This window comes from Phyllostomus discolor, chromosome 6 (genome assembly GCF_004126475.2).
Source record: "Phyllostomus discolor isolate MPI-MPIP mPhyDis1 chromosome 6, mPhyDis1.pri.v3, whole genome shotgun sequence".
Lineage (NCBI taxonomy): Eukaryota > Metazoa > Chordata > Mammalia > Chiroptera > Phyllostomidae > Phyllostomus > Phyllostomus discolor.
Window position 1 is genome coordinate 32,103,388 of NC_040908.2, and position 24,691 is coordinate 32,128,078.

At 36.9% G+C, this 24,691-nt stretch overlaps 1 protein-coding gene and 1 pseudogene across 32 annotated transcripts in view; both read right to left on the bottom strand.

Annotated features, from left to right (window-relative positions):
- The window catches only part of NRXN1 (neurexin 1), a 1,086,661-nt gene that overhangs the window by 608,609 nt on the left and 453,361 nt on the right, over nucleotides 1-24,691 (bottom strand). For all 32 annotated transcript variants that reach the window (XM_036030058.1, XM_036030055.1, XM_028514420.2 and 29 more), the window contains one exon: nucleotides 3,738-4,176. In XM_036030058.1, the coding sequence (XP_035885951.1) occupies nucleotides 3,738-4,176 (439 nt within the window). The remainder of the gene's footprint in view (nucleotides 1-3,737; nucleotides 4,177-24,691) is intronic.
- On the bottom strand, nucleotides 17,045-17,162 carry LOC114501043 (annotated as a pseudogene).

The following is a 24,691-nucleotide window of genomic DNA, read 5'->3' on the forward strand; positions in this document are numbered from 1 at the left end:
AGAAGGACATGACCTGTAGCCTACAGTTTAGTGTGCAACTGCTTTCAGGAAGTAGTGCAATTCCTTTAAAGTTACATTTACAACTAAAAGAATGCAATTATTCTTCAAATGTAAGCATTATGCTACTATTTTAAGTTATTAGGGATGGGTTGGCTCTCAGCCATTCACATGTTTTTCTCTTTTATTTTATCTTATAACAAATATTTATTGAGCAACTTCTATTGCACAAGAAAGTACTGGGGCATGTGGATTTAAATATAAGCAAGACATTAACTCTCATACATGGGTTTCCATTATAAACTCTTTGGAAAATATTTTAAAAATCAGTCTGCCCACCAAATACAGTTTTAACCTTATCTCCAACCAACATAACCAAAGTTATTGGCATCAAATTAATGGCAGTGGCTGTCATTCCTACTTACTTTAGTATGATCAATAGCAGAAGGAACAACTCTTAGGTCTGGGCTCTTTCCACTTTAATAATGGAAAAAATATGGCTCATTAGACATGTTTAAATATACTAAGGAGTACCCCAGGCAAATCAATAGATAGGACCTTCATCGTTCATGAGGCAGAAAGCATCACACAATCACACCCTACCCTCTTGTCATGACAGTGTTACTTGCCCACATTATATAAATGAATACAACTCGTGTGAAAAATGAGTAAATTAAGTTATTCTTTGAAACTCTATGTTCCTAGTTTTAACTGAGCTATATGAATCTTTGTATTTTACCAGTCTAAATCAAAAATATCCTTTAAATAAAATCAAACCTAGTATAGCTATTCATTCAATCTTTAAAAGGTTACTTTATACCAAACTAATATAGTGTATAAATATAGAACTTAATTAAAATACTATATATAAAATATTAACAGTTGTAGTTATTAAAATTACATTAAACTCCCTCGAGCTTGGCTGACATAATATGAGCTCTCTTTTTTTTTCAATTTAGTAAAAGGCAGAACTTGGTTTAGTGTATAAGTTATGGTTTTTATATTGTTTGTTCCAATTTACCAGTCTGAAACTGTAATCACATAAAATTACTCTGCCATGAAAACACCACCAAGCATAGTAACTTTACTTTTCCATTGGATTCCAACAAAAATATCATGTTTAATTTTTTTCTTTCATAACATTCTTTTAAGGCATCTCTATTTTCTTCCTATCCAGCATTGAACTTTGTAAATTAAAGTAGATATTCTTTGCTTTGACCTTTTCTAATGAGGATATAATGAGGACAGCTAATAAATTATTGGTAATTTGAATGTTAAAGGACTTGGACAGAAAAAGTAGATTTTATTCTGCTTGCAGATTAAGGTATTTATCTAATCTTAATTGTAATAGGTCATCCAAAGGACTTGGGGACACTAATTAGATTATATTGTCACCTAAGACTAGAAAGTCAGATGGTTACTAGACTTAGTGTGGTGATCACTTTGTAAGGTATGTAAATTTAAGTCACCATGTTGTACACCTGAAATTAATATTATATAAAAAATAAAATAAATATCCAGGTATAAGTCATCACTATCAAATACATAATGAGTTGTTTTGTATTTCTTTTTACATTCTTTTACACTTCTTAAAATTTTGACATTAACCATGTATTTCTTCATATAATTACAAAATACCTTATTTCTAGGTGAATGAAATACAACTGATCTGAAGTATGGAATTTTTTACCTTTATGATCTTCTAAAAGATGTCCACTAAATCTGATCAGCTATGATTTATTTAGATTGTAATAAAGTCTGACTACAACATACATACTCTCAAAAATCAGTTCAAACTTTATTCTAGATGCACTTTAAGTCCAACTCTAATATCCACAGCTTAGTATTACAAAACCCATGTTCCCATCCTCTTTTTATGTCGTCTGTTTACAAAGCTCATATGTAGCAAATTAACTTCTAACTCTGGTAGAAACAGACTGAGGGGAGTCAAAGGGTGGCCCACTATTGCTGCCTCTGCATTCCCATCAGTGCACTCTTCTCAGTGAAAATCAGGCAAAGAGGAATCCCATCCCTCATGGGATCAGTAGAGTACAGCAGACAAAAGATATAAATATATATTTTGCTGGCTACTCTCTATCATCTAAGACACTGGAGAAAAAATGATAGCATAGCACAAATTGCATAGATGCGAACTAACCATTCCCATAGACTTCTTAGGGAAGTGGAAGAACACCAACGTTTCCAGGGAGTGAGGAATCAGAAACGGAGTATCTGAGATACTTGGGGATCAAGGCAATAGGTGCTGACCTCCCTTCAATGCCCTTCCTTTATCCCCAGCTCCCTCCTAATTTTCATACATTTGATTTCTTTATTGGGGAAAAAAGATATTTCTAAGAAGGTAAACATAATCTTCTTGCATGATAAACAGGAAAACAAGGCATAAATAATCGTGAAATTAGGAACTTTTCTGTTGCAGGGAAGTCAACAAGTGATAAGAGAGCCTATGAAAGGGGTGTGAGAAGGAAGGGCCAGCCCCAGGACTTCAGCATGGGCCTTATCAAATAGGGTCCTAATTACAGATTACTGGATATGAAAGAAGCACTAAGAGTCATCAGGTCAGTGGTCCCCAAATTTGGCTGATCATCAAGTCCCCTGGAAACCTTTAAAAAAAAATAGAATCCTAGGCCCCATTGCCATCAATCCTACTTCATTGGGTTGGAATCCAGGGAAACTGGGTCCTTCTCACTATATTTTAGACAGTAAGAAATTCAGCTTCCCTGTTCCCCACCCCACCAATGCCTTGGCCAAGTTTCCACTGCTATTTAGTGGTAAAAATCCAGAGTGGATGGTATAGTATGTACACAAATGAGATAGCTGGGGAGGGATAGGAAGAGAGTAGTCAGGTCTAAATTCAGTTTGTCTTTTGTTATATAAACATAGTTTGATTTGTAGGTGAAAGACCCAATCAGAGTATGGGAGCAAAAAGTGAAGAAAGTTTTTTTAAAAATTAATATATAGTCATATATACAAAAGCAAATTGCCTCTTCCCTCCATCCCCTTCTCTCATCTTTCACAAATGCTGTGATTTTTACCCCTCAATCCTAGTGATGCTCATATTCCTATGTCCCTCAGTCTACTCCAAAATTTCAGAGTAAAGGAACATTATTCATTTAGGCCTTCCCTCCAAGTCCCTTCATTCCCTGCCACATAAACACACCATCAGAGGAAAGGTGCAGCGAAAAGAAACCAGAGGAGTGAATCCCTGTTGGTGGAATTCCACACAGCTTCCACTAGGAAGGAAAGCTATTTGGAAGGCAGTGGTTTTGCCAGGGTCCTTGAAACCCAGCTGTATTGATAAAAGTGTTTTGGATACCCAAGCCACAACTTAGATAAAAAGTGTGCTATGTTAAACTAAGGATCTTTTTGTATGGATCATTTTATATTTTCATATTTCATATTTGTAATTTCAGGTACCTCCAAACACCCAATAATGCAACAGATAATTAGTAGTGCCAGAACACTAAATTTTCTCATTGTAAATTTAAGGTAAAATTTCTTGCAAGATTTGGCACTTGATTATCCAATAAATATTCATTTAAGAAGCCATTTGAGCATTTGGAGTTTGATGCCCAACTATGATGATTAATTAACAGATAATTTCCCTTACCCTAGAGACAGAAATGTAAAAAGTCTTAAATATGTCTTGGTTTCAATGCCTTAGGAATGGAGGAGGGTGGAGGGGGTGTTCCAGCAAAGAGCATGGGAAACAGATAAATTACCTGACCGGCCGTCTCTTTGGAAGTCCACATGATACCATTCTCCATCATTCACCTTCTTCTGTAGGGCTCTGATTTTTATTGTACCTGACCCCATGTCTAGGAGGAGGTAGAGATGGCCATCCAGCATCTCAATAGCAAAGAAGTCAACCTTTATCATCTGTGGGTTCTTGGCATCTTTTTGGTGTCGTGGCTTGCCATGGCTAAATAAGATGAGTCCATTTGGCTCTGTTGTGCGGAAATCAAATGATATGGAGCCTGTTTTCTTTGCGTTCCATTTAGGCAAAGAGATGAAAGACTCTGGGGTTTCAAAGGTGATGGGGTCCAAAGTTGCAACGTTCTCACATTTAAATGCCACTACTCCATGGATCTTCATCTTAGGGTCCCCTTGCTTGGCGAGTCGAGATAATTCCAGCCTTACATCATTATTTTTGTATACAACCTGCAGGCAGAGGAGAGCAGTGATAAACAAGGCTCATATTTTAATATTTAGAATCCGTGATCAGCTTATGTAATGCCAAGTAGATCATGAAAAGGAACACAATGTTTAGTGCCTCTGGATGTATAAGATGTTTTTTTTTTCTGTCAGATAAAATTCAAGTATCAATTCATTGAGCAGCAACCATTCCATTCTAATGTCATTCAAATAATTTGGGCATACACACACAAACTGCCTGTAGTGAACTCAAATAATATGAATGAATCTGCAGAGAGATTGTATTTCAAGCATGTGCAGACTTGAATTTATAAAGACCATTTGCTTTCATTAGTTTGCTCTTATACTTTGCTTATTAAATATAAGTATTGAGGTTTTTCAGCTTTCTTACCACTAAAGTATTTGAAATCAGAAATTTTTGTATAACAGTCCCCCTAAATATAGGATCTCCTCTATGGTCTCTATATCCATGGTAATATACAGGGTGGGGCAAAAGGGTGTTTACAATTGTGAGTACATAAAAGGGAGTTTATTCTTATATTATCATTTATTAATTATGGTATTATTTCCATGCAAACAATTGTAAATCTACTCTTGCCTCGTCCTGTATATATTATTTATAAGACAGCCACAAGTTGAGGTAGAAAAACATCCTACATTTTCTCAGAAAAATCATAAAATACAATTAAGATGCAGAAGCTCTCTCTTGCCCTATCCTACATTAATAGCTGTTTGAATAATGTCATGTAACTTTGGAACATGGTGTTTATTCTAGATCTACTAAAGCTGCATTACTCGTGTTCCCTTTCACTTTGAATATAAACAGATGGGAAACAAAGCTTGTCCTATACTCTCATTTTCCGAAGCACTTCATCTGAAGTGTGGGTGGCTCTGACTGCCAGTCTGAGGGCTCTTTTGTACTCCAAACAGAACACTGGACAAGTCCCCTGGCAGGGCTCAGGGTGTCATGCATCTGCTGTCACAGCCCTTTATTGAATTTGCAGCTATTTTGACATAAGGATAAAGAGAGATTCATACCCTTTCTCTACAAAATTCATTTATGGATAATTACATTTCCCCAAAAATGTAGGTTATATTGACATAAGGATAAATTAGTTAACTATGTCCAGATAACTATCTGAATTCTTTTAAGAGGGCACTCAAAACTTCACAGCAAGTAACATTCAGGTTCTAAACTCATTTATCAATGTGCAAAAGTACATTTATATAACAGAAAAAGTAAGAAAGCCTAAGTCTGATTAGTGCTGTAAAGTTAACCAGGTCAACACAGTAGTTAATTCATCCAAATTCAAGGCCAACTGAGCCAAGAGGTAGTGTTGTTAACAAGTTTCGTGATATGATGTGTTGATGGATAGTTTCATCTTCAGAGTGATTAAGAGTGCATGCTCTAGTATTGGACTCCCTATGTTCAAATTCCAGAACCAGCATTACCCAGTTGAATGATCTCTAAGTCTTCTTTTTCTCCTTTATAGGGAGATCATACCTTATAGGGTGATATAATGACTAAAGAAGATAATGCATGTAAATGTAAAAATCTACATAAAGACTACCAATCTAATGTCAGGTGCGTGGTAAAATTATCAACTTCTTCAAACTGCATAATAATAAATACCATCAATCCTTTATTAATTAGACTCAGAGATACTAGTTCTAAATTAATCCATTATAAGGAAACATTTAGAAATTAAGCACACTCACGTAATTAGTATTTTATACTTGATTCATGCCAACTAAATAAGTCACACATTTCAAATGCTAGTCCTAGTGTTTCAGTTTACTTTTATCTTGAGGGAGGATTACAATAAAGAATAGTATATCCCTTATTCTTTGAACAAATACGTATAATGTTTTAACAAGCATCTATTGACAACAAAAGAAGAGAAAATGAACTTAAGCAATAACAAAAAGGAATTAGATTAAATCTTAAGTATACTTCCTTGAGAAAATGAAAGAGCTATAAAGCGTTGGGAAAATCAATTCAGGATTGCCTTTCTTTTGGCATCTTTAGGTGGAGAAAATGCTTTCCACACATAATTTCCATCTTTTATACCCGTCGGCATAATGTTCAAGCTACCCCAAACTGGTTTTCATTTTCACTTGTGATTTATATTTTAATATTCAAAAATTCTTATGACATAGATATTAGTAGGAACGAGTATTTCCTAATCCAAATGATGAGGAGGATGATGCCAATCTGTGCTAACACATTGCCTGTGCAATAGAAACACAGGTATGGAATTGGGTATTTCTGACACAAACAATGGGTTTAAGGGTGGGCGTACTGCTAGATGAGTCCCACACCAGCTACCAAAAAGCTGAAAGATGTGGGGTAGGACAAATCTAGGTGGTGATTTCAGTGAGGGAGTAATAACACCATGAGAGAACCAGGTGCCCTGGTGCTAGGAAGGTTCGGGAAGATGGAGAAGAAAAATAGGGATTGCCTTGATCATCTTACACAGAGGCCTTGCACTCTCCCTCCACTCACCCCCAAGAGGAAAATTAATCTTCGCCATATTCTATGCTTTGTGTAGGCAGGGACCCTGCTCACTACAATCCAGCACCAAGATCAGTGCACCTGACACAAAGTGGAACACAATAAACATTTGGCGCGAGTTGAATAAAATTCTTCCTTTAATTTAATCATGTTGCCATATCACAGACTATTATTAATAACATTATTTACAAATATAGGTAAAATACAACAGAATGTGGACTGTGGATCAATATCATAACCTAGCTACTATTTTCAGCCTATTTCTCTAGGGAAATGTAGAAACTCCAGTGGACGTTCAGTTATAAATGGAAAGCTGGCCTATGTATTAAAAAATTTCACCTTCAAACTCATTTTGTAGGGTGTAAATTACTTTTCCAGTGAAAACCACCTGAGTTAAAATTCTCCAGAGGTCGAATCCTTTTCCTAGAAGAACTATCTTGAGGAGAAATACAATGTATTTTTTTCCCTTCTCATTTTGTATTCTTTGAAAGGCAACTCTAGAAGACAGGAAAGCAATTTTGGATAGACAGGGTGATAGCTCTCAGCTCCACACTATTACTTCATGTGACCCAGATTTCATAATCACCCTGCTTTTCTAAAGTTAGACTTATCTTAAAGTGACCTGAATATACTTCAATTACAATAAGGAATCTCCAGTAACCACTCCAGATTTTCTAAAAATTCTCATGTAGGCTTTTTTTTTCTTCTTTTTTACAATGTGTCTCATTTACAACTATCCATATATCTTTTTTCCTATTTACATCAAAAGTTGTAATTTATTTAATAGTTTCAACAAATTTCTATTATACTCTAACATCTTAACAATTGTGATGATATTATTGTATACTAACTTGGATCTGTTATAGAATCCAGGTATTTTTTGGAATATTGATTTTTTTGAAGGGTAACTCAAAATGTTAAAATTTCATGAGCTTTTATCATAATTCCCAAAGGAATAGAAATATACATAAAAGAGGTCTGAGGCTTTTCTGTCACTTATTTGCTATTTGCTGTTTTGGTGGGGGGTGCTGGGGGTTGTTTTGGTTTAGCTGCCATATAATTTCCACACCCTGCTACATGAACTTCCCCTCTCCTCCAACATCGGTTAGAATTTTAGAAATGTCCCTCACACTTAAATGTGGAAGAATAGGAGTAATATGTTTGTGTTTTATGCTTGAAATATGAAATAGACAGTCACTGAGTATTTCATTTGATCTTGATAACAACCCTCAAAAGCCTTGACATATATACAGGGTAAAGAATAGAAGTTTGAGAGTCTGGATTTAGACTTAGTTTAATCACAAGGTGATTACCTACGCCAAGTTGCCAAACCTCACTATGCCTCAGTTTCTTAATCGCTAAAACAGACATCTAAAAAGGAAAGGCAGCTCACGTCCATTAATCCTAGAGCTTCCCCCCATACCCACCCCCCCAGTCTATATAATTTAGGGCGGAGGTAAAAGATGACTCTTGTTCCCTTTCTTTTTCTGTACTTTTTCCAGTTGAGCTTTTGATGTCAGGGTATTGTTCTCTGTTCTGAGACATATCAAAACACTAATCCGTTAGTAAAGAGAATGTTCACTGCACCTTTAGGTACACAGACATGCCTCAAGGACTATATCTACCCGAGGTTTGCACAGATGGTGTTGGACTGGAAGCTGATAGATAAGGCTCTTCCCATAGGAAGTGAAAGTGTGTGAAATCAGTAGATCAGTAGGAAAACACCTGCCACTCAGGTGGCTTTTTGGTTGTTATAAACATGTTTCCATTTAGAAATTTCAATGAAGACCTTGACTTAATTAAACTAATTAGCATGCATTGATCAAGGCTTTTCATACCTTAACTCTGAGAATATGCAGATATGCAGAGTGGTGAACTGAGCAGTGGTAACTGAATCAAAGATCTATGTAGAGATCTAGACTTTGTTATGACTGTCCCTGAGAGAACACAGATGACCTGTTTGGATCCGAGTCTTGGTTTTCTCTTCCATTCTTAGGAACAGTAACAAGCGAGGACTAGGACTCTGGTTCTCAAGTGAAATCTCAGAGAGGATTTCAGCTCACCCACTTGCAACCCTACAACTTTGTGCAAGTCCTTCAATGTTGCAGATGCCCAGTTTTATCTGTAAAAAGGAATAATATTATCTACTGCATTATGGTTATTATAAGAAATAAATTATATTTCAATGAAAGTGTTAAGAACAGGGCCTGGCACAGAGTAAGTGCTCAAGTAAATAGTAGCTGGTGTTACACATGCTTTGGTATTTTTAGGAATAACAGTATTATTATTCTTGCAGTGAATACAAATACTGTAACAAGAGTAACAGCTACTATGGCCGTGGTAGCTAACTGGTCAATGTTTTAAAGTAACTGATAGAGCAGCAGAGTCAAGGAGATCAAAGCAGACTGGGGATTCCTTGCACATCCTGATATTTATATCATAGTTTGAAGTAGGCAGCAGGCTTTCTCTGCAGGTGAGGTTTCTTAGCCAGGAAATAAACGTGGGAAGTAGTCATCCTCAGAGCTGAGAGGGCTTCTGTGGCATATGGCAATGATGCTACCACCACGACTGCAACAACCAGGGTCAGTGTGGCTTTATGAAGCATTTACTTTCTGCCAGTCTCTGTTATAGAAGATTTATATGTATTATGTGTTTACATCTCAAAAGCATCTTAGGAAATAGATGGTGTTGTCCTATTCTATCACTAAATATGTGGGGCCCCTGAGCTCATTGAAAGTCCTGTATCATGACCATGTCTGGATTGGATACCTAATGGTGTTAACCTCAAACTGTGTCTTGGCATCTCAGCAGGAAATTTCACTTGTTTTTTTTTTTTCATAGCACTTGCTAAATAAGAGATTCACAATCAAATAGCTATTTGCTACCTTGCAGAAGGATGGCCTTGTTATCAGTTACATGGATTCCTCCAAAACCAGTATTTTCTTTCCATTTGTCCTCATTAAAATATCTCTAACTGAATAAAATATTCATAGAATTTTTCACGTGTCTCTTAATTAAAATGTCTCTTCAAGAATGATTTAAGCAGAGGGACTATTTCTCTGTTTGCAGCACTATAATGTAGTTTTTCAACAGGTATTTCATTATATATACACTTACATGTATATATGCATATATATACACATATATATGCATATATACACACATATATATGCATATATACATTCAGGATACACACACACACACACACACACACATACATACATACACACATCCTAAAATTCCATGAGGTTTAAAAATTACCTAATGGGACTACTGTTTTTGTTTTATTTTTTTGCTTGTTGTCAATGCATTTAATTTTTCTACTTCATTAAGACATGATGAGAATATTTCAAGTGTCCAAATTTAATTCCTTTTTCTCTTCTCTGTGATATGTTTGCACACCATCTATTTATAGTAATGTGCTTATTTCAAAACACAACCAAGAGCTAGCCAGTGAGTGAACAGTACAAGGGCCACTTCAACAAGTGAGAAATAAATTGCATTTGTTTTGTCATGACCCAGATAAGGAAGAGCTCAAAAACGTGTTATAACTTTTATCTCCAACACTAAATTATTTGTTATTTTGAAATTAATTTTCAATCCCTACAATTTCAATTTAACCTGATAAGTACTTGTTAGGTAAGGTAGTGAAGAAAATATCCCTTCAATCCCTCCCCTGTGCACATGTCCAGTACAACAGAAGAACATGGTTCACTGAAAATAGACCAGTTTAATTTCTCTTAATAATTTGCTATTGGTATATACAAGATCTGTCTGAAAAAATCCAACCATTATTAATATAATAACAATAGGTTTCATGACATCAATGTAACCTGGCAGCCAAAGGGAGTGGGCTGGGGGAATAAGCATGAGCAAACAATGACAACTTCACTGTATTAGTCAGTGGGGGTGGTAGATGCAATTGAGTGAGCATGTGTACTGTGAGGCTGTGACACTGAAAATGACTGAGTGAGTAAAGCAATGAATCTGCATCAAATTTTGTGTTAAGCTGGAGCATTCCTCCATGGGAACTATTTGGATGATTCAGAAGGCTGCAGCTATGGGCAACTGGTGATTGGCAAGTTCATCATGACAACGCACCTGCTCATGCATCACGTCTTGTCAGAGTTTTTTGGAAAAACATCAAATTACCCAGGTGGCTTAGCTCTCCCACAGCCCAAACTCAGCGCCCTGTGACTTCTGTTTTTTCCCCAAACTAAAATCACCTTTGTAAGATTTTATGAGATTCAGAAAAATACAAGAGGGCAGTTGATGATGATTGGGGAAACTTGTGTGAGGTCCCAAGGCACCTGCTTTGAAGGAGACTGGTGCATCATTGTCCTATATATCTTCTTTAGTAAATGCCTCTATTTTTATAGTTCGTGGCTGGATATTTTCTGGACAGACCTCACATACTGCTAACGTGTGAACTACATGTGGACACACATAAATACACAGTTTATTTATTATCCAATGTACATATATTTATATGAAGTATGTCAAACCTGCTATCATTATGCCCAGAAAAAAATACTCACACATAAATTTGAGAGCTCTTGGTTAAGACACACAGATGGTCTTACTCATTTTGAATTAAAAAATATCTTGGTCTAAAATTTTAGCCCTTATAGGCTTGGTATACTAAAAAGGAAGGGCTATAGCCAGAAAAAAATTCTGAAATTTTAAAAAGTAAAAAATTAAACAACTTTTCTTCAATGTTCCTGCCACCATGACAACATAAACATACAGACTACAGGCAAGTGGGCCACTTCTTCTTAAACCACTGCATTCATTATTGCCCTCCTTCTACCCAAGATCAAGTTTCGTATGGAAATTAAACTTTCTTACACTGAGAATGTAGCACAGAGAAGAGGTAGAAAATGAAAAGAAATGTTTGTGGAATTTGAGGGACTAATGGGATTTTAGCTTTTCTGAGAATGTCACACTATAGACTATATCATGTATAATTTCAGTTTGTCCACTTGTGGCCAATGTGAGTCGAGTTGTAGGGACTGACACTCGGGGTGCTATGGAGAAGGGGTGGCGGACAGGAAGGAAGACGTAGGAAACGCACAAGAGCAGCACAAAGTATCCCGATACCGCTTTGAAAACAATAGCTAGCATTGTGGAAATCCTATTATAAGAAGAGTTACATAAGGCATTTTGAAAGATAAGATTTCTTTTTAGGGGGTTTGGGAGAGAGATGTCTTTTTTTAATTCACAATTTAATCCTATTTAGAGAGTATGTGCAGATATCATGCAGATAAAATTTTCACCTAAATTACAGTGTTCCCTATACCAAAAAAATTAATTATGGGATGCAATAACAAACTATAACAGCATCCTTCCTCAATAAAGAAAAATGTAACTCATTTAACTTAAAATAAAAAATTAGTTGAAATTTGGGTAGGAAAAATAATATTTTGTCTAAGCAGTGTAGATAAAAACATCTTTTTGCTTAATTCCAATTACATATGATCAAATAACATCCTATCAATAAAAAGAAGTAAAGGCAAAAGACAAAGACCTTCTGGCTTTTGTCCTTTCCTCATTCCATTGTCAGCGACCTGACTAAAGCTACTGAGACAACATTGGACACCATCTGTACAAGCTAGCTGTGGAGCTAAAAGGCCCTGCCTGAACAGCTCCATTTAATGAGGCTTTCAGTGGCATATGGGTATGGCAAAAAACCCCTCAAGTTCCATTAAGTAGGATTGTTGATTTTCTCACATTAAAGAATCAGTAATCCAGTAACGCTTTAGGGAAAAAAAAAATGAAGAAAAATAAACCACTATTGTCGGTAATGTGAAATTTGAGATGCCAGTTTATTTTTTAAAAGCTGAAGATTATATCAATCCTCTTATTTTCAGCTGAGGAGAGTGAGGCCCAGACCAGCTAAGGGGCTGTCTCAGTTGGCATCAAGCTCTGATCGTGAACAAGTACCTCGGACTTCAGTGTCCAGTGCCTTCGACTTCGTTCAAGTAAATGGAACAATGAACCATCTCTACCTTGGATGCAGGATTATGAGAACAATTACAAACGGGCAGTCCTCTTTTCTGCAATACAGCAGAACGGGAATTGTAACTTAAAGGCAATTCTAACTTTAAAACTGTGTTAGCTTCACAATAAGCTAACACTCAAATATAAAAATAATTGAAGTTATTTCCCCCCACTAATGGCATTTAGAAAGACACTAAAAAAGTTAACTAGGAACAATAAACTTGCAATGTTTACTGTTATTTTGCAACTAAGCGATGAAGATATTTTCAGCATCAGTCTTTCAGGCTCTTGCAGAATGTATCACCCCATAAATTAGAGTTTAAAGCTTCTATTCCAAGCAGACAGATGTAAGGGCAATGCATGCCTGTTTTATCCAAAAATATTTTAATTGTCTGCCACTTTCAATGAGAAAAAAATAGCCAAAATTATTATTTTTAAGGGAACTCATTTTCCTATTAACCAAGAATGATATCTTTAAACTGATAATAAAACAGTGGTACCAAATGTTATATCTAGATCACCTAACTCACGTTCTTTTGCATCCCTGGCCTCATGACCTCAGAAGCTCCCTTCATTATCTAATATTACACCAGTTGAAGTGGGTGGCTGTTAGTATATAGTATCCCATTTAGTGTATGTATGCTCACGGGTATGCATGGAGATGCTGTATATAAACAGATATAGATACAGGCATAATATTCAGTCCTTTTCCCACTGACCTGAAACTACATGACATACGTTGTTTTAGAGGAGCCAAAATTTTAACATTTGACTGTGTTTGTAACATTGTTTAGGTTAGAAAGTCCTCCCTAAAGAGGGATCTGATAAACATATTTTCATGTAAAATATTACTTAAATTTATGTGTTTCTATGTATAACATTTAATCTTATTTGAAAATACTTGTCTCTTCTTATAAAGGGAAAATACAAGATAGGTCCCCTTGCCCAGTTACCTATTTGAGCCAGTACAATTTCTGAATAATTCCTCTTTTTTTCTACTGATTTGTAAGGACAACCCAATATTAAATATTTACATATACATGTTCTTTTCATGTATATTCTATTGCTTTATTAATCTGCTTTTTCCCTTGATCTAGTTGTATTTAACTTAATTATCATAGCTTGATAATATGTTCTAATATGTCAGTCCCCTCCTACCAAGCCATTTACATTAATTATTCTAATAATATGCATACATTGTATGATAAAGAGGTTTTTGTTTTCTGCATGGATAAAATAAACATATATAACAGAACTATTGAAGTTGCTCTAATCCAGTTTTCCAAAACTCAGCAAGCCAAAGCTGGTGGCATATTATTCACTCAAATTCACTTAAACAAACTTTTACGTAGCAACAGGAAATTATATCTTGTTTAAAATGACACTCGTGGTTCTGTAGCTCAGGGGTTAGAGCACTGGTATAAAATGACACTTGTGTCATTATAATTATGTGTAAAGTTATATTCCATAAATGATACAATAATTTTTATTTTAACACATCAGTGAATCTGGCCTCATGTCAGAGAATTATATTATTATTTGGAGAAAAGAAAAAAGTGAATTAGCACACTAATTATTTTCAATAATCACAAGGTTCCATAGAGCTTCTTGCATCAAAATACCAGAAGCGGGTAGCCAGTCAATGGGGGAGATTTGGAGGACCAGGCAAGTGACTCGGCACAGGGGAAAGCAAAGCACCTTCTGACTCCACTTTAATGTAGCTCTCTTCAACGGGCAAGGCCACGCGCCCAAAGACACACAGCGAGTAGTGTGAAACAGTCGTAAACAAGACAGAATCTGAATGCCTGTCTCCAAAGCCAGGAATAAACTCTTTAATTTCTTCATTTTCCTTTGATGGGGCTCTTTTTTATGGAAGCTAGGTTTCCTTCAGCAATAAAAACCGGAGGACTCTTTACTAAGCCTCCTTGACCTAAGATTGCGAGTCGGGTTGTCTAATTGGAGATCACTGTACTCAGATTGCACGCATCCCCTTTCTTGCCCCAGCTGCTGGCCTTCCCTTTTCAATCATGCCTCCACCTGCGAGCCCTCAAAGGGAACAGGAAGGCTGACCCACAGCATAGCCAATGCTCTTGTTGTTGGCAACTGTGATGAAAAGATTTTACAAAGTAGACTCGTTCCTGAGAAGTTGTGTGTAAAAATCTGCTCTGAAATTTTAATATTATTTTTTGAAGGCAATGCAGTGCATTGCTAGGTTTGCATATATTGCATTCCTAGGTTTGAATTCCTGCTCAGCTACTTAACTAGTTACACTGTCTTGAGCAAGTTTCTTAGTTTCTCAGAAGTAGTTTCCCTCTTTATCAATGAGATTATTACTATTTATTTTGTAGTATTATTTTAGCATATAATATACTAAGTGCTTAGTCTTGGGCATTGAGTAAAGAGTAGCCATTAGTGTTACTATTATGGTCTTAAGTATGTAAGATCTTAAATGTTTAAGAGGGGAGTGCTTGTCATTTAAGTAAATTCACAAGTAAATGCATGATTACCTCTTTATAAAGCTAAGGAGCATTCTGTGAAGTGATCACATCAATTCTTAATATTTAGAGGAATATTTTCAAAATTTCACAATTATGTTGTCTTCCATGAACTCTACTTTTGAAAGATTCCATCTTCTAAAAATAGCATTTATTAAGGGATACTTAGCTTGATCACTTTAAATTTATTAAAGGCATCTAAATGACAAAATGAGATAGCCTGTGTAATCATACTAAGTGGACAAAATTAGCCTGTTGCAAATTGTTGTTTTATCTATCTTGTGCTAATAACAGCGGGTATGTAGCCTTTTTCAGGTTTGTTGAAAAATTGAGCATAAATAACTGTTTTTCATTTTTAACTTCAAGAAGCCTAAAAAGTATAAAGACTCCAGAACTGTTATTTATTGTTATTGGGAACTGTTATTTTTCTCTTACGACCACTAAACACTGGGGTATTTCTTCTTAATGCACTCTTTAATTATTTCTTTTGCAAAGTCCCAAGTGCTTCCAATGTCAGATGGATTGTGCCTTTTGCCAAGGGTTGCTTAGTTAACTGTTTATTTAATGAATGGGATTCCATGTGCTGCTGAATTTCTCATGGCACAAGCTAGGAAATTTTTGGCAGCATTTAGATTGGAGAACTGAAAAACATATTGGCTCTATGGAAGCTCAGTGAGCTCCTGGGCAGGAATATGGCCTTTGCCAAGGGAAATTCACTAAAATAAAAAATACGAAGATCAGCTCCCACACAATCCAAGGGAAATTGACTTTGGTGTACAGGAATAAAGGGATGCTGGATCCGGGTATGTCAGGTAGCCCGTGAATGGAAGGAGTGGAAATGCTTCACAGTCTCAGGAGAGAAAGAATTGGGATCTTCTTGCTTCAGAGGAGGAGAGTATGCTTAAATTTCTGGATTGTTCAGAAAAGTCAATTAGTTGCTAATGAAAACAAGTGAAGTCTTATGTTAATTTGTCATTTTTTTTTCTTATGGAGATCAGTCTAAACCTATGTTATAAGTGATTGAAAGGTATAATATTTATTCACTTCAATTAAGAAATATTGAATAATTATTACTTTTAAATGGCAACAGCAGTTCCTGAAACTCTAGATCAGATATTCAGATAGCTGTGTTTTTTAAAACAGTGGGGCCAGGTGCCGAGACATTGTATAAGCATTGTTGACCAGATAGACTTTCTAGGAAAACTGGAAACAAGAAAATGTGCTGCAGTATTTTCTGGGCTCTGAAAAGTCCCAAATCTACTGAAATATATACACACACAAATGCAGGCATACACACACATACTCAGTAGTGCTATAAAATGAGAAGATTAGAGAGTTTAAAAAAATTAAGCACTATTTGAGAAAACAAGGATGAGAATGTATTTGCAGTGATTCAAGATGAATCACACCAGCCTACTTGTCAACACTATAAGAATATTCAGCCTTGTGTGGCGGGAGGGTCTGTGGCAATTGTCACTGCCACCGGCTCCTTCCCTTAGGTCACCACACTCTGCCAGCCCACGCGTGGCCCAGACCTTTTCCCTTTCTGTACATACAGTTTCCTGAGTCAGCCATGCTCAGATTTTCTCCAACAGTAGCTTCTTTCTCTACTAGTTTACTGAAGCTCCCTGCATTCTTGGGTGACCAGGTTCCTGGCTGGCCGGTGCAGTTCCTCTCTGTTTGGTGCCAATTTCTTGCTTTACTCAGAAATGAAGAGGGCTGGGCTTCATCAGCATATAGATGCTGATCCAAGGGCAGGTCAGCCATCTCTTGGGTGGCTAAATGAACAGGGGTTCTCTTCAGGCACTTCTACGCTAACTCAGTACTAAACACCCCAACACGCCCCAACAGATAGCCCATTCTGGTTGGCTGTTTATACCCACTTACTCTTAATTGCCCTGGTTAGCTGGACATAATGTTAATTACTAAACTGATAAGAACAGATACTACACTTGATTGTAGCAAAAAGGCCAAGAAGTGATTCATATTCATGTAAATTATAATAGCACCACTAAATAACTAACTATTAAGCACTTTCTAGGTGCCCCACGTTTTTTTTTTAGCTTCATTCCATAAACTCTCTTATTTGTCATAACAATCTGATGAAGTAGGCATTTTTATCTCCACACTAAGGCTCAGAGAATTTAATGATCTTGTCCAAATTGCATAACTAATAGATGACAGAGCAGGAATCCAATTCAACATGTAACTGATGCCAGACCCGTAGATGTGGTTTTTATGATCCCCATCGTCCCATGGGATATGGGCTGACTAATTCCTCTTTACTTAGTCAGCACTGGTCCTGGGCACATCTTCTCAACCTCATCTCAGTTTCATCAAGTAAAGGGGCACCGTATGCCTTTTCTCTTCCTCCACCAAGTGGCTCATTTGGCTAGCTGTGGTTTTCTTAACACTACTGGTAAAAAAAAAAAATCTCCCTTATGTTCCATCCCATTCTCTCTCTTTCTCTCTCTTGACTGCAGAATGGCTGTCCTGTGCTGCTCTGATTTGGTGTCAGGCATGTGTTGTACTCATTCCACTGTTTGGCACTCACCTTGGATGCAAAAATAAACAAGAGGGAGGAAAAATGCTGAAAATTTAGTGATCAAGACAAATAATGTTTCAATGCAGTATTTTTAACTTAATGCAAAAAAAGTCCGTGATGAATAAAATATTAAAATTTTAAGTAAAGATAGGCTCAGCATTACTGATTGTTCCCTTTGCCTCAGGCTCCAATACAGTCAAGTATAGCATTGCAATATAGTATTATTCTAGGATTTAAGAGCCCAATTTAATCTATTGGAAACCTATTTATTAGAACAAGTGCCAGTAATTAAAAGTAGTTTTTCTGTGGGAAATCATTCGATATTATTAAAATTAGAACGCTGTTGAAGTTAAGGGCTACTAGTCATTAATGAAACCACTTGGACCCAAAGGATATTAATATTGACACAGAGTGCTTGTCAGACACTGTTTGATGCACTCGACTCATTTAATCCTGAGGACCACGTGCTGAAATAGAACAGGCTCATTGCCATAGGAGTCTCTGGGGTCCACTCATCAGACTACAGTGTCTGTGGAGCTGCTCAATATGGTCACTCTGGTGGAATGGACTCCCCAAGTTCACACAGTAAGTGCTAGAACCAAGTTTCAGTGTGGAACCAAGTTTCGGTGTGGAAACAAGGTCTTTGTTCTTAACAATATTTGGAAGCATACTGAGCCTCTCGAAGATGAAGTAATCTAGCTTTGTGCCTACCTCAACGTGCTGCCACACCTAACCTTATAATACTGGCAACTTTAATAATCATTAACCCAAGAATAAAGATCTTGGCATAAACTTTAGCAGAAACTAGTCAAATCACCATTGAAATCACCTTGAGAGTCACATTGACTTGAAACTGCAGAAGATCTCTGGCATTCACCAATCAATCTAAAGATCAACTTTATAAACTAGACTATCCACTCAAGACATTTTTACAAAATAGTAATGAATAAAGAATGAATTCAACAGCTCACAGGCACTAAAAGGCCAATAGAATCCTCTCACAGTGCTCTTAAACTAACTATAACTAGTATTTCTGCATCAATGAGCCAGTATGACCAAAACTATAATTATATGATGAAGCTAGAGCACTGTAAAGAATTACAGACAAAAGGATAAAGGATTCATAATAAAGCCTTTATATCGTATCTAATACAATACGATATAAAGTAATGGACACTTTCAAGTAATCACTGTGACCAGTTCATGCTATCCATACATGTGGATTTCTGATTATCTGGCTTACTACTAAATTAAAAAAAGAAACAAACAAAAGCTTTAATAGCCCAACTGTGTAACATTTACCACTAATGTTTTCCTTAGGCCTATAATAAGTCAGTGTCAAAGTGGGAATATCTTTGAGGAGGAAGAGAGAGAGAGCAAGGTTGGGTCTTGGGAAAAAATCTTTCAGAGAGAAAGGAGGGTTAAGACATGGGCTGGAAGCAGAGTATTGAGGGGAAGAATCAAAAGCAAAAATACCTAGAAGTAGAATATAAGATATCTTTACTCTCCGCGAAAGTTGGGCATTTCCACAGCATTCTTAGGTCAGTCAGCACTATTAATTATATACAGTGTTGAGATTAATAATCCCATTTAAAATGAAGTTATCCTAAATGTAATAAATCCAGTAATCTCTGCTCCTTCCTCCTTATGGTAAGGTATATGATTTTACTTTGAAATCAAAGTGCTTTCTGTGGAGTGGCCACTCTTGTGACTGGATCAGTGAAAGGTGTGTTCTCTAGCACCACAGTCCACGATACACAGATGTAAACCTTTCTAGATTGGTTAAATAAATGATCATTTAAAAAATTGTTCTCTCATAAATAATAATATTGTACTTTTCCTGGCAATTCTTCTAAATGAGGACATTAGTAGTAGTGCTTTTTATTCTGACTAATATAAACCAGCAAGGGAAAGGGGAGGGCGGGAGGTGTAGATAAAAGTGGTTTGGACAGTCACTCAGTTACAATGTTCAGCTGTTTTTGAGCAGGTCACAAACTATCACTTAGCCAATGCAGACTCTCTCTGAGAAGCAGGACTAACCTTAAACTCCAAATCAGCAAGTCTGTACTGGAGTCAAAAATAAGCACTCATTGGTCATAGCTTTAGATATAAAGCCAAGGATTGGTTTCTTTTTTTTTTCAAGATTTAATTTATTTATTTTAGAGAGGGGAAGGGAGGGACAAAGAGATGGAGAGAAACATCAATGTGTGGTTGCCTCTGGGGACCTGGTCTGCAACCCAGGCATGTGCCCTGACTGGGAATCAAACTGTTGACCCTTTGGTTCGCAGATCCATGCTCAATCCACTGAGCCACACATGCCAGGGCCAAGGATTGGCTTCTTAAAGAATCTTTAAAGAATCCAGCTGATTCTTTTTACTTTATGTTATCACAGTATAAAATGTTTCCAGTGGTGATGCTTAAATGAATAGAAGCATAACTCTAAAAATTAATTATATATATAATATTTATACATTATATATAATAAATACCTAAAACTAAATATCTAAATGTGAACACACACACACACACACACACACACGCACACACACATACTTGGTTTGAAGAAAATTGTACTAGGTCTTCCAGATATTGAGAAGGCCAAAAAAAGAAGTGGTAATTACATTCTCAGATACAATGGAAATAAAATTTGTTAGAAGTCCATGAAATTTTGTCCTTTGTAATTATAATTCCTAATTGTCACAGGGTATTTCTGTCTAGAGAAGTATATCACTGTCCTTGTTGTCTCTTGATTCCCCACCCACTAAATCTATGGCTGGACACATTTGAGAAACATACACTCCTGCTCAGTTTCAGGTCTGACAAGATATTTTAAATCCATAGTGAGATTATAAAGTGAGGCTTTATTTTTGTTTATAAAGTGGCATTTTTTAGAGGAAAAAGGAAACATCCAAAAGGATTTGTGCACTTTAACAGGCAGGTTGGGAGGTGCCCAAGAATCAGAACCAACCACAGAGCAGCAGATAACCCTTCAGGGCAAAGACCCTGCCACACAGGAAGAAGAAGACCATCCAAATGCTCGGGGCAGGGGGTGGGAGACACTTAGAACAAGGAGTAAAAAACAAAAAGAAAGGAGGCAAAAGGAGTGGCTCTCCTCCTCAGCAGAGCTGAACCTGAAGAAGATGGAACATCCGAATATGACTTGAGAGTTTAGAAAATACTGGAGCTGGTACCACATTCACCTGGGGAATCTGAAACCCACCCAGAGAAGTCCTGGCTGCAGAAAGATGCTCTATCCACCAAGGCATGGGAGTCGAGGTGGTGATGGCAGAAGGCATATGCTAGTGAAGCCTCAAAGACTCCAGAAGGCTGCAAAGAAGTTCTTGGGATTTCCCAGGTGGACCTGAAATAGCAGGACAACCAAGGGGCCAGAAGAAATCTGGAGACCAGAGGAGGAGCTTTCTGGAATCTCGAACACGAAGGCAACCACAAAGTCCCACAACCTGAGTGGCGCATGCTCATACCATGCCCGAACAACAACAACTACATCTCAGCCTAAAAAGGACAGCTGGAGACCGGGCTGGATGAGGGGCATCACAGGGGGGCCAGAGATGATCTCCCAGAAAGCCTTCAGGCAGGAAACCCCTCCCCAAGATCCTGGGGAAGAAGAAAAGAGAAATTCTCCTGAAGAAGAAGAAAAAACTCTCATAAAGAATTTGAAGTCTGAGTTGACTAAATATTTACCTGAAATACTTTTTAAATAATAAGAAAATGAATGGTCTAAAATTGGAAAGTTTCTATTCCACTTGTTCTCAAAATACTATTAGCAGGAATGGGAAATCAATAATAAGATTAGTACCAGAATTAATAAATAATTTACATCTTTTTCTGCATATCTTCTTTAAATTGCATATGTTTATATCCTTCCTATCCCCACACTTCTATAATGGAAAGACTATCTATATGTCTGTAAGGCTTTCTGATGCTTAAAATATAAGGCCAGCACCAGGCAGGTGACAAATATGATACTGCACCAACCTCTGCTGCCAGAAATTCTTTCCAACACACATGAGGCAAAAAGTATATAATTATACTATTTTCTTTTTTAGGTGTAAGAAGGGTCTTTCTTGTCTGGATTGGCTTTTTCTGTTTTTGTAAATCTATCTCTTACTGTGTTCTTTCATAAAAATAGACTTATTTAGTCTTATGAGGATGACATTAACAATCTCATTGTTAATGTTAACAATAACAGCTGCTGCTGATCAATGTCCAGTATGTGCCAGTTGGCGTGCATTGCCGGCATTGTCACTGATGCTTACATCAGTTCTCCAAGGAGGGTGTTTTATGCGCCTCTATTTTCAGCTATGGCAAACAAAGCTCAGGCAGTTTAAGTCACTTTCCTAAAGTCACACGGCTGGTGAAAGCTCATTCCCTCGTATTACATGAAATCCCGATACATGAGTTCTAACAGACGAATGGGTCCTGACGACCTCTGAGGAACAGAGAGGTCTATGGGAAGTATGTTTTCCTATTCCACACTCATCTTCAGGGTTATTCATTTTCTCAGTAGATGGAAATTATTAGATATTAGAACAAATGATTTTCAAAATACTGAGACATTTTAGTTCTAGTTTCAGCTCCACCATTAATTGTGTGAATTTGGGTCTTCAGGTTTTCACATCTGATTGTTGGGAATAAAAACTGTCATCATTCACTCTCAGTGTAACTGTATTTTTAGCCTGATATATAAAATAAATCATTGATATATTTTTATTTATTTTCATTGATAGAAACTTGATTATGCAAAAGCACTTTTATGGTGAATCTAAAATGTAGCGTTATATCCATATCTAAAATTTTTATCAGATCTGAAGGTGATTGGGGAGAAAATTTCAGATTGTGGACTTCATGTCTGGGCTGTGTCAGGGGCAGGGTCAGGGACCAAAGACGTCACAATAAATAGAGGTCCAGCCCCTGGCCTTGAGGAGCTCACAGACTGAGGGAGGGAGTCAGGGACATACACAGCTGATAGATGCAAGAAGGGAGGAACAGATAGAAACAAAAATAATGCTACAAATCAAAAGTCAACTCATGGATCTCTGCCTCCTGAGTCTCAAAAATAAGGCCTGAATAGGAAATGTCTCACCCACAGTTGTTCAGTGATGGTAATTTTTAATTAGTTTGTGAGAAACATAAACATCCTATGATGTATGTTTGCATTTAGAGGCTCACAATTAAATATGACATTATTTTAGTCCATATTACAAGCAAGTAAAGATTAGGAATGAAACAGCTGCTCATTAGAGCTAGATCCCCCAAATGATATAAAACTGAGTAGTTTCTAAAATATAATGGAGAATTTAGCTTTTCTTGATATTTGAGTTTCTTATCTGCACAGTAGCTACCATTAATTTGATAGGTTCAGAGTACCAGGAATAGCATGAGGAACTCTGTAGGCATATCCTCATTTTACTTTTATTATGATAACCCCATGTGTAGCTACTAGCATCATTCCCATGTCACAGACACAGGACACATGGACAGAGCCGAAGGAGGGTAGGCTGGAGGCTGGGAGGAGGGGATGGCTGGGGTAGAGGGGTAGGTGGGGGGAAATGAAGACCACTGTACTTGAACAACAATAAAAAAAAACATTAAAAAAGAAACTGAGCATGGGAAAGCTAAAAAGACTTAGCCCAACTGAGCCACAGTCACAGACCAAGGAACTGGGAGACTGGAGCCCAGACAACGTGGCTCCTTGACCCTTACCTCTGTGTCCTAACTGTCATATTCCACCTGTCCCCTGGGTCAGGACAATCATGAAATACAAAGGGAAAAAAGTCCATGCACATTGATATAAAAGCTGCTTTTGAAATTACAAGGCAGAAATAGCAGGCTAATTTTTCCCCACTATACTGGTCTGCAGCTCTGCACATGAAAGATGGCTGGTCATTAAGCCACAGACCAAGCACAAGGATTAACTTCCCTAATAAACTCTTTCAGTATTTCCTGGGGGTAAGAAAATAACACCCACAGCTCTAGTGAATCTAGCAACAAATGACCTTCCACTGCCTTACATGGAGTATAAGATGACTGACCTAGTAAGAAAAAGTGTATTCAGGGCACTGCCTCTTCAATGAAGAAATAACTTTCATTATTTTTTCATCATTTTTTCAAACTTTTCATCAGTTTTTATGCCAATAAGCAGCTAATAATTCAGTGATTTTTGTTGTAACCTAACCTGAAAAGTTATATGAATAGATATGGCCTCATATTATCATGTAACAAACATATTTCCTATTGAAATGTTTTGTTATTTGTGTTGTTATTTGTGTTGTTGCATACGCAAAAACAGCCTCCCATAATTTTTCCTGGCATGTGTTCATAGCACTGGGTTTTATAAGGCTATAATCTACTCACAGAAGATTTGTGTCTACCCTAAAGAATAGTCCACCTTCACTTCTCTCTTATTATGTCAACAAATGAACACCAAGGCAGAGATCAGACACCCTCTGTGTGTAAAATGTCAGTGAAAGGAAGCACTCCAAAATGCCATCCACCCAACAGATGTATTGTAGAATGAACTGGTGGACATCTGACAAGCTCACTTAAATTGCCAAATGACTGGAAGGCAATGTCCTTCAGAACTGTTTGAGGTATGGGCTTTTGTCAAGAAAAGCACTCTGAAGTGAAATTTGGATATGCACCAAAAGCTTCAGTCTTCAAGGACTTCTCAATTTCCTCCAGTATGCAAGTTCCGAAACTGAGTGGTTCAGCATATCTGTAATAAAAAATCATCTCCCAGGGCTCCTTTACTATGAAGGCAAAATCAAATTAACTTCAAACAGAAGAGGTTAGATGTACACACAAAGGAAGTTTCTAACTGTAACATCATCTCATTCCAGCTCTCTAAGGTCTCCTAATATTGACCCAGGAGAGAAATCCAGATATTAACTTCACCCAATACTACTCTGCAAAACCTAACGAGAAGTGTGGTTTCCAAAAGCGAAT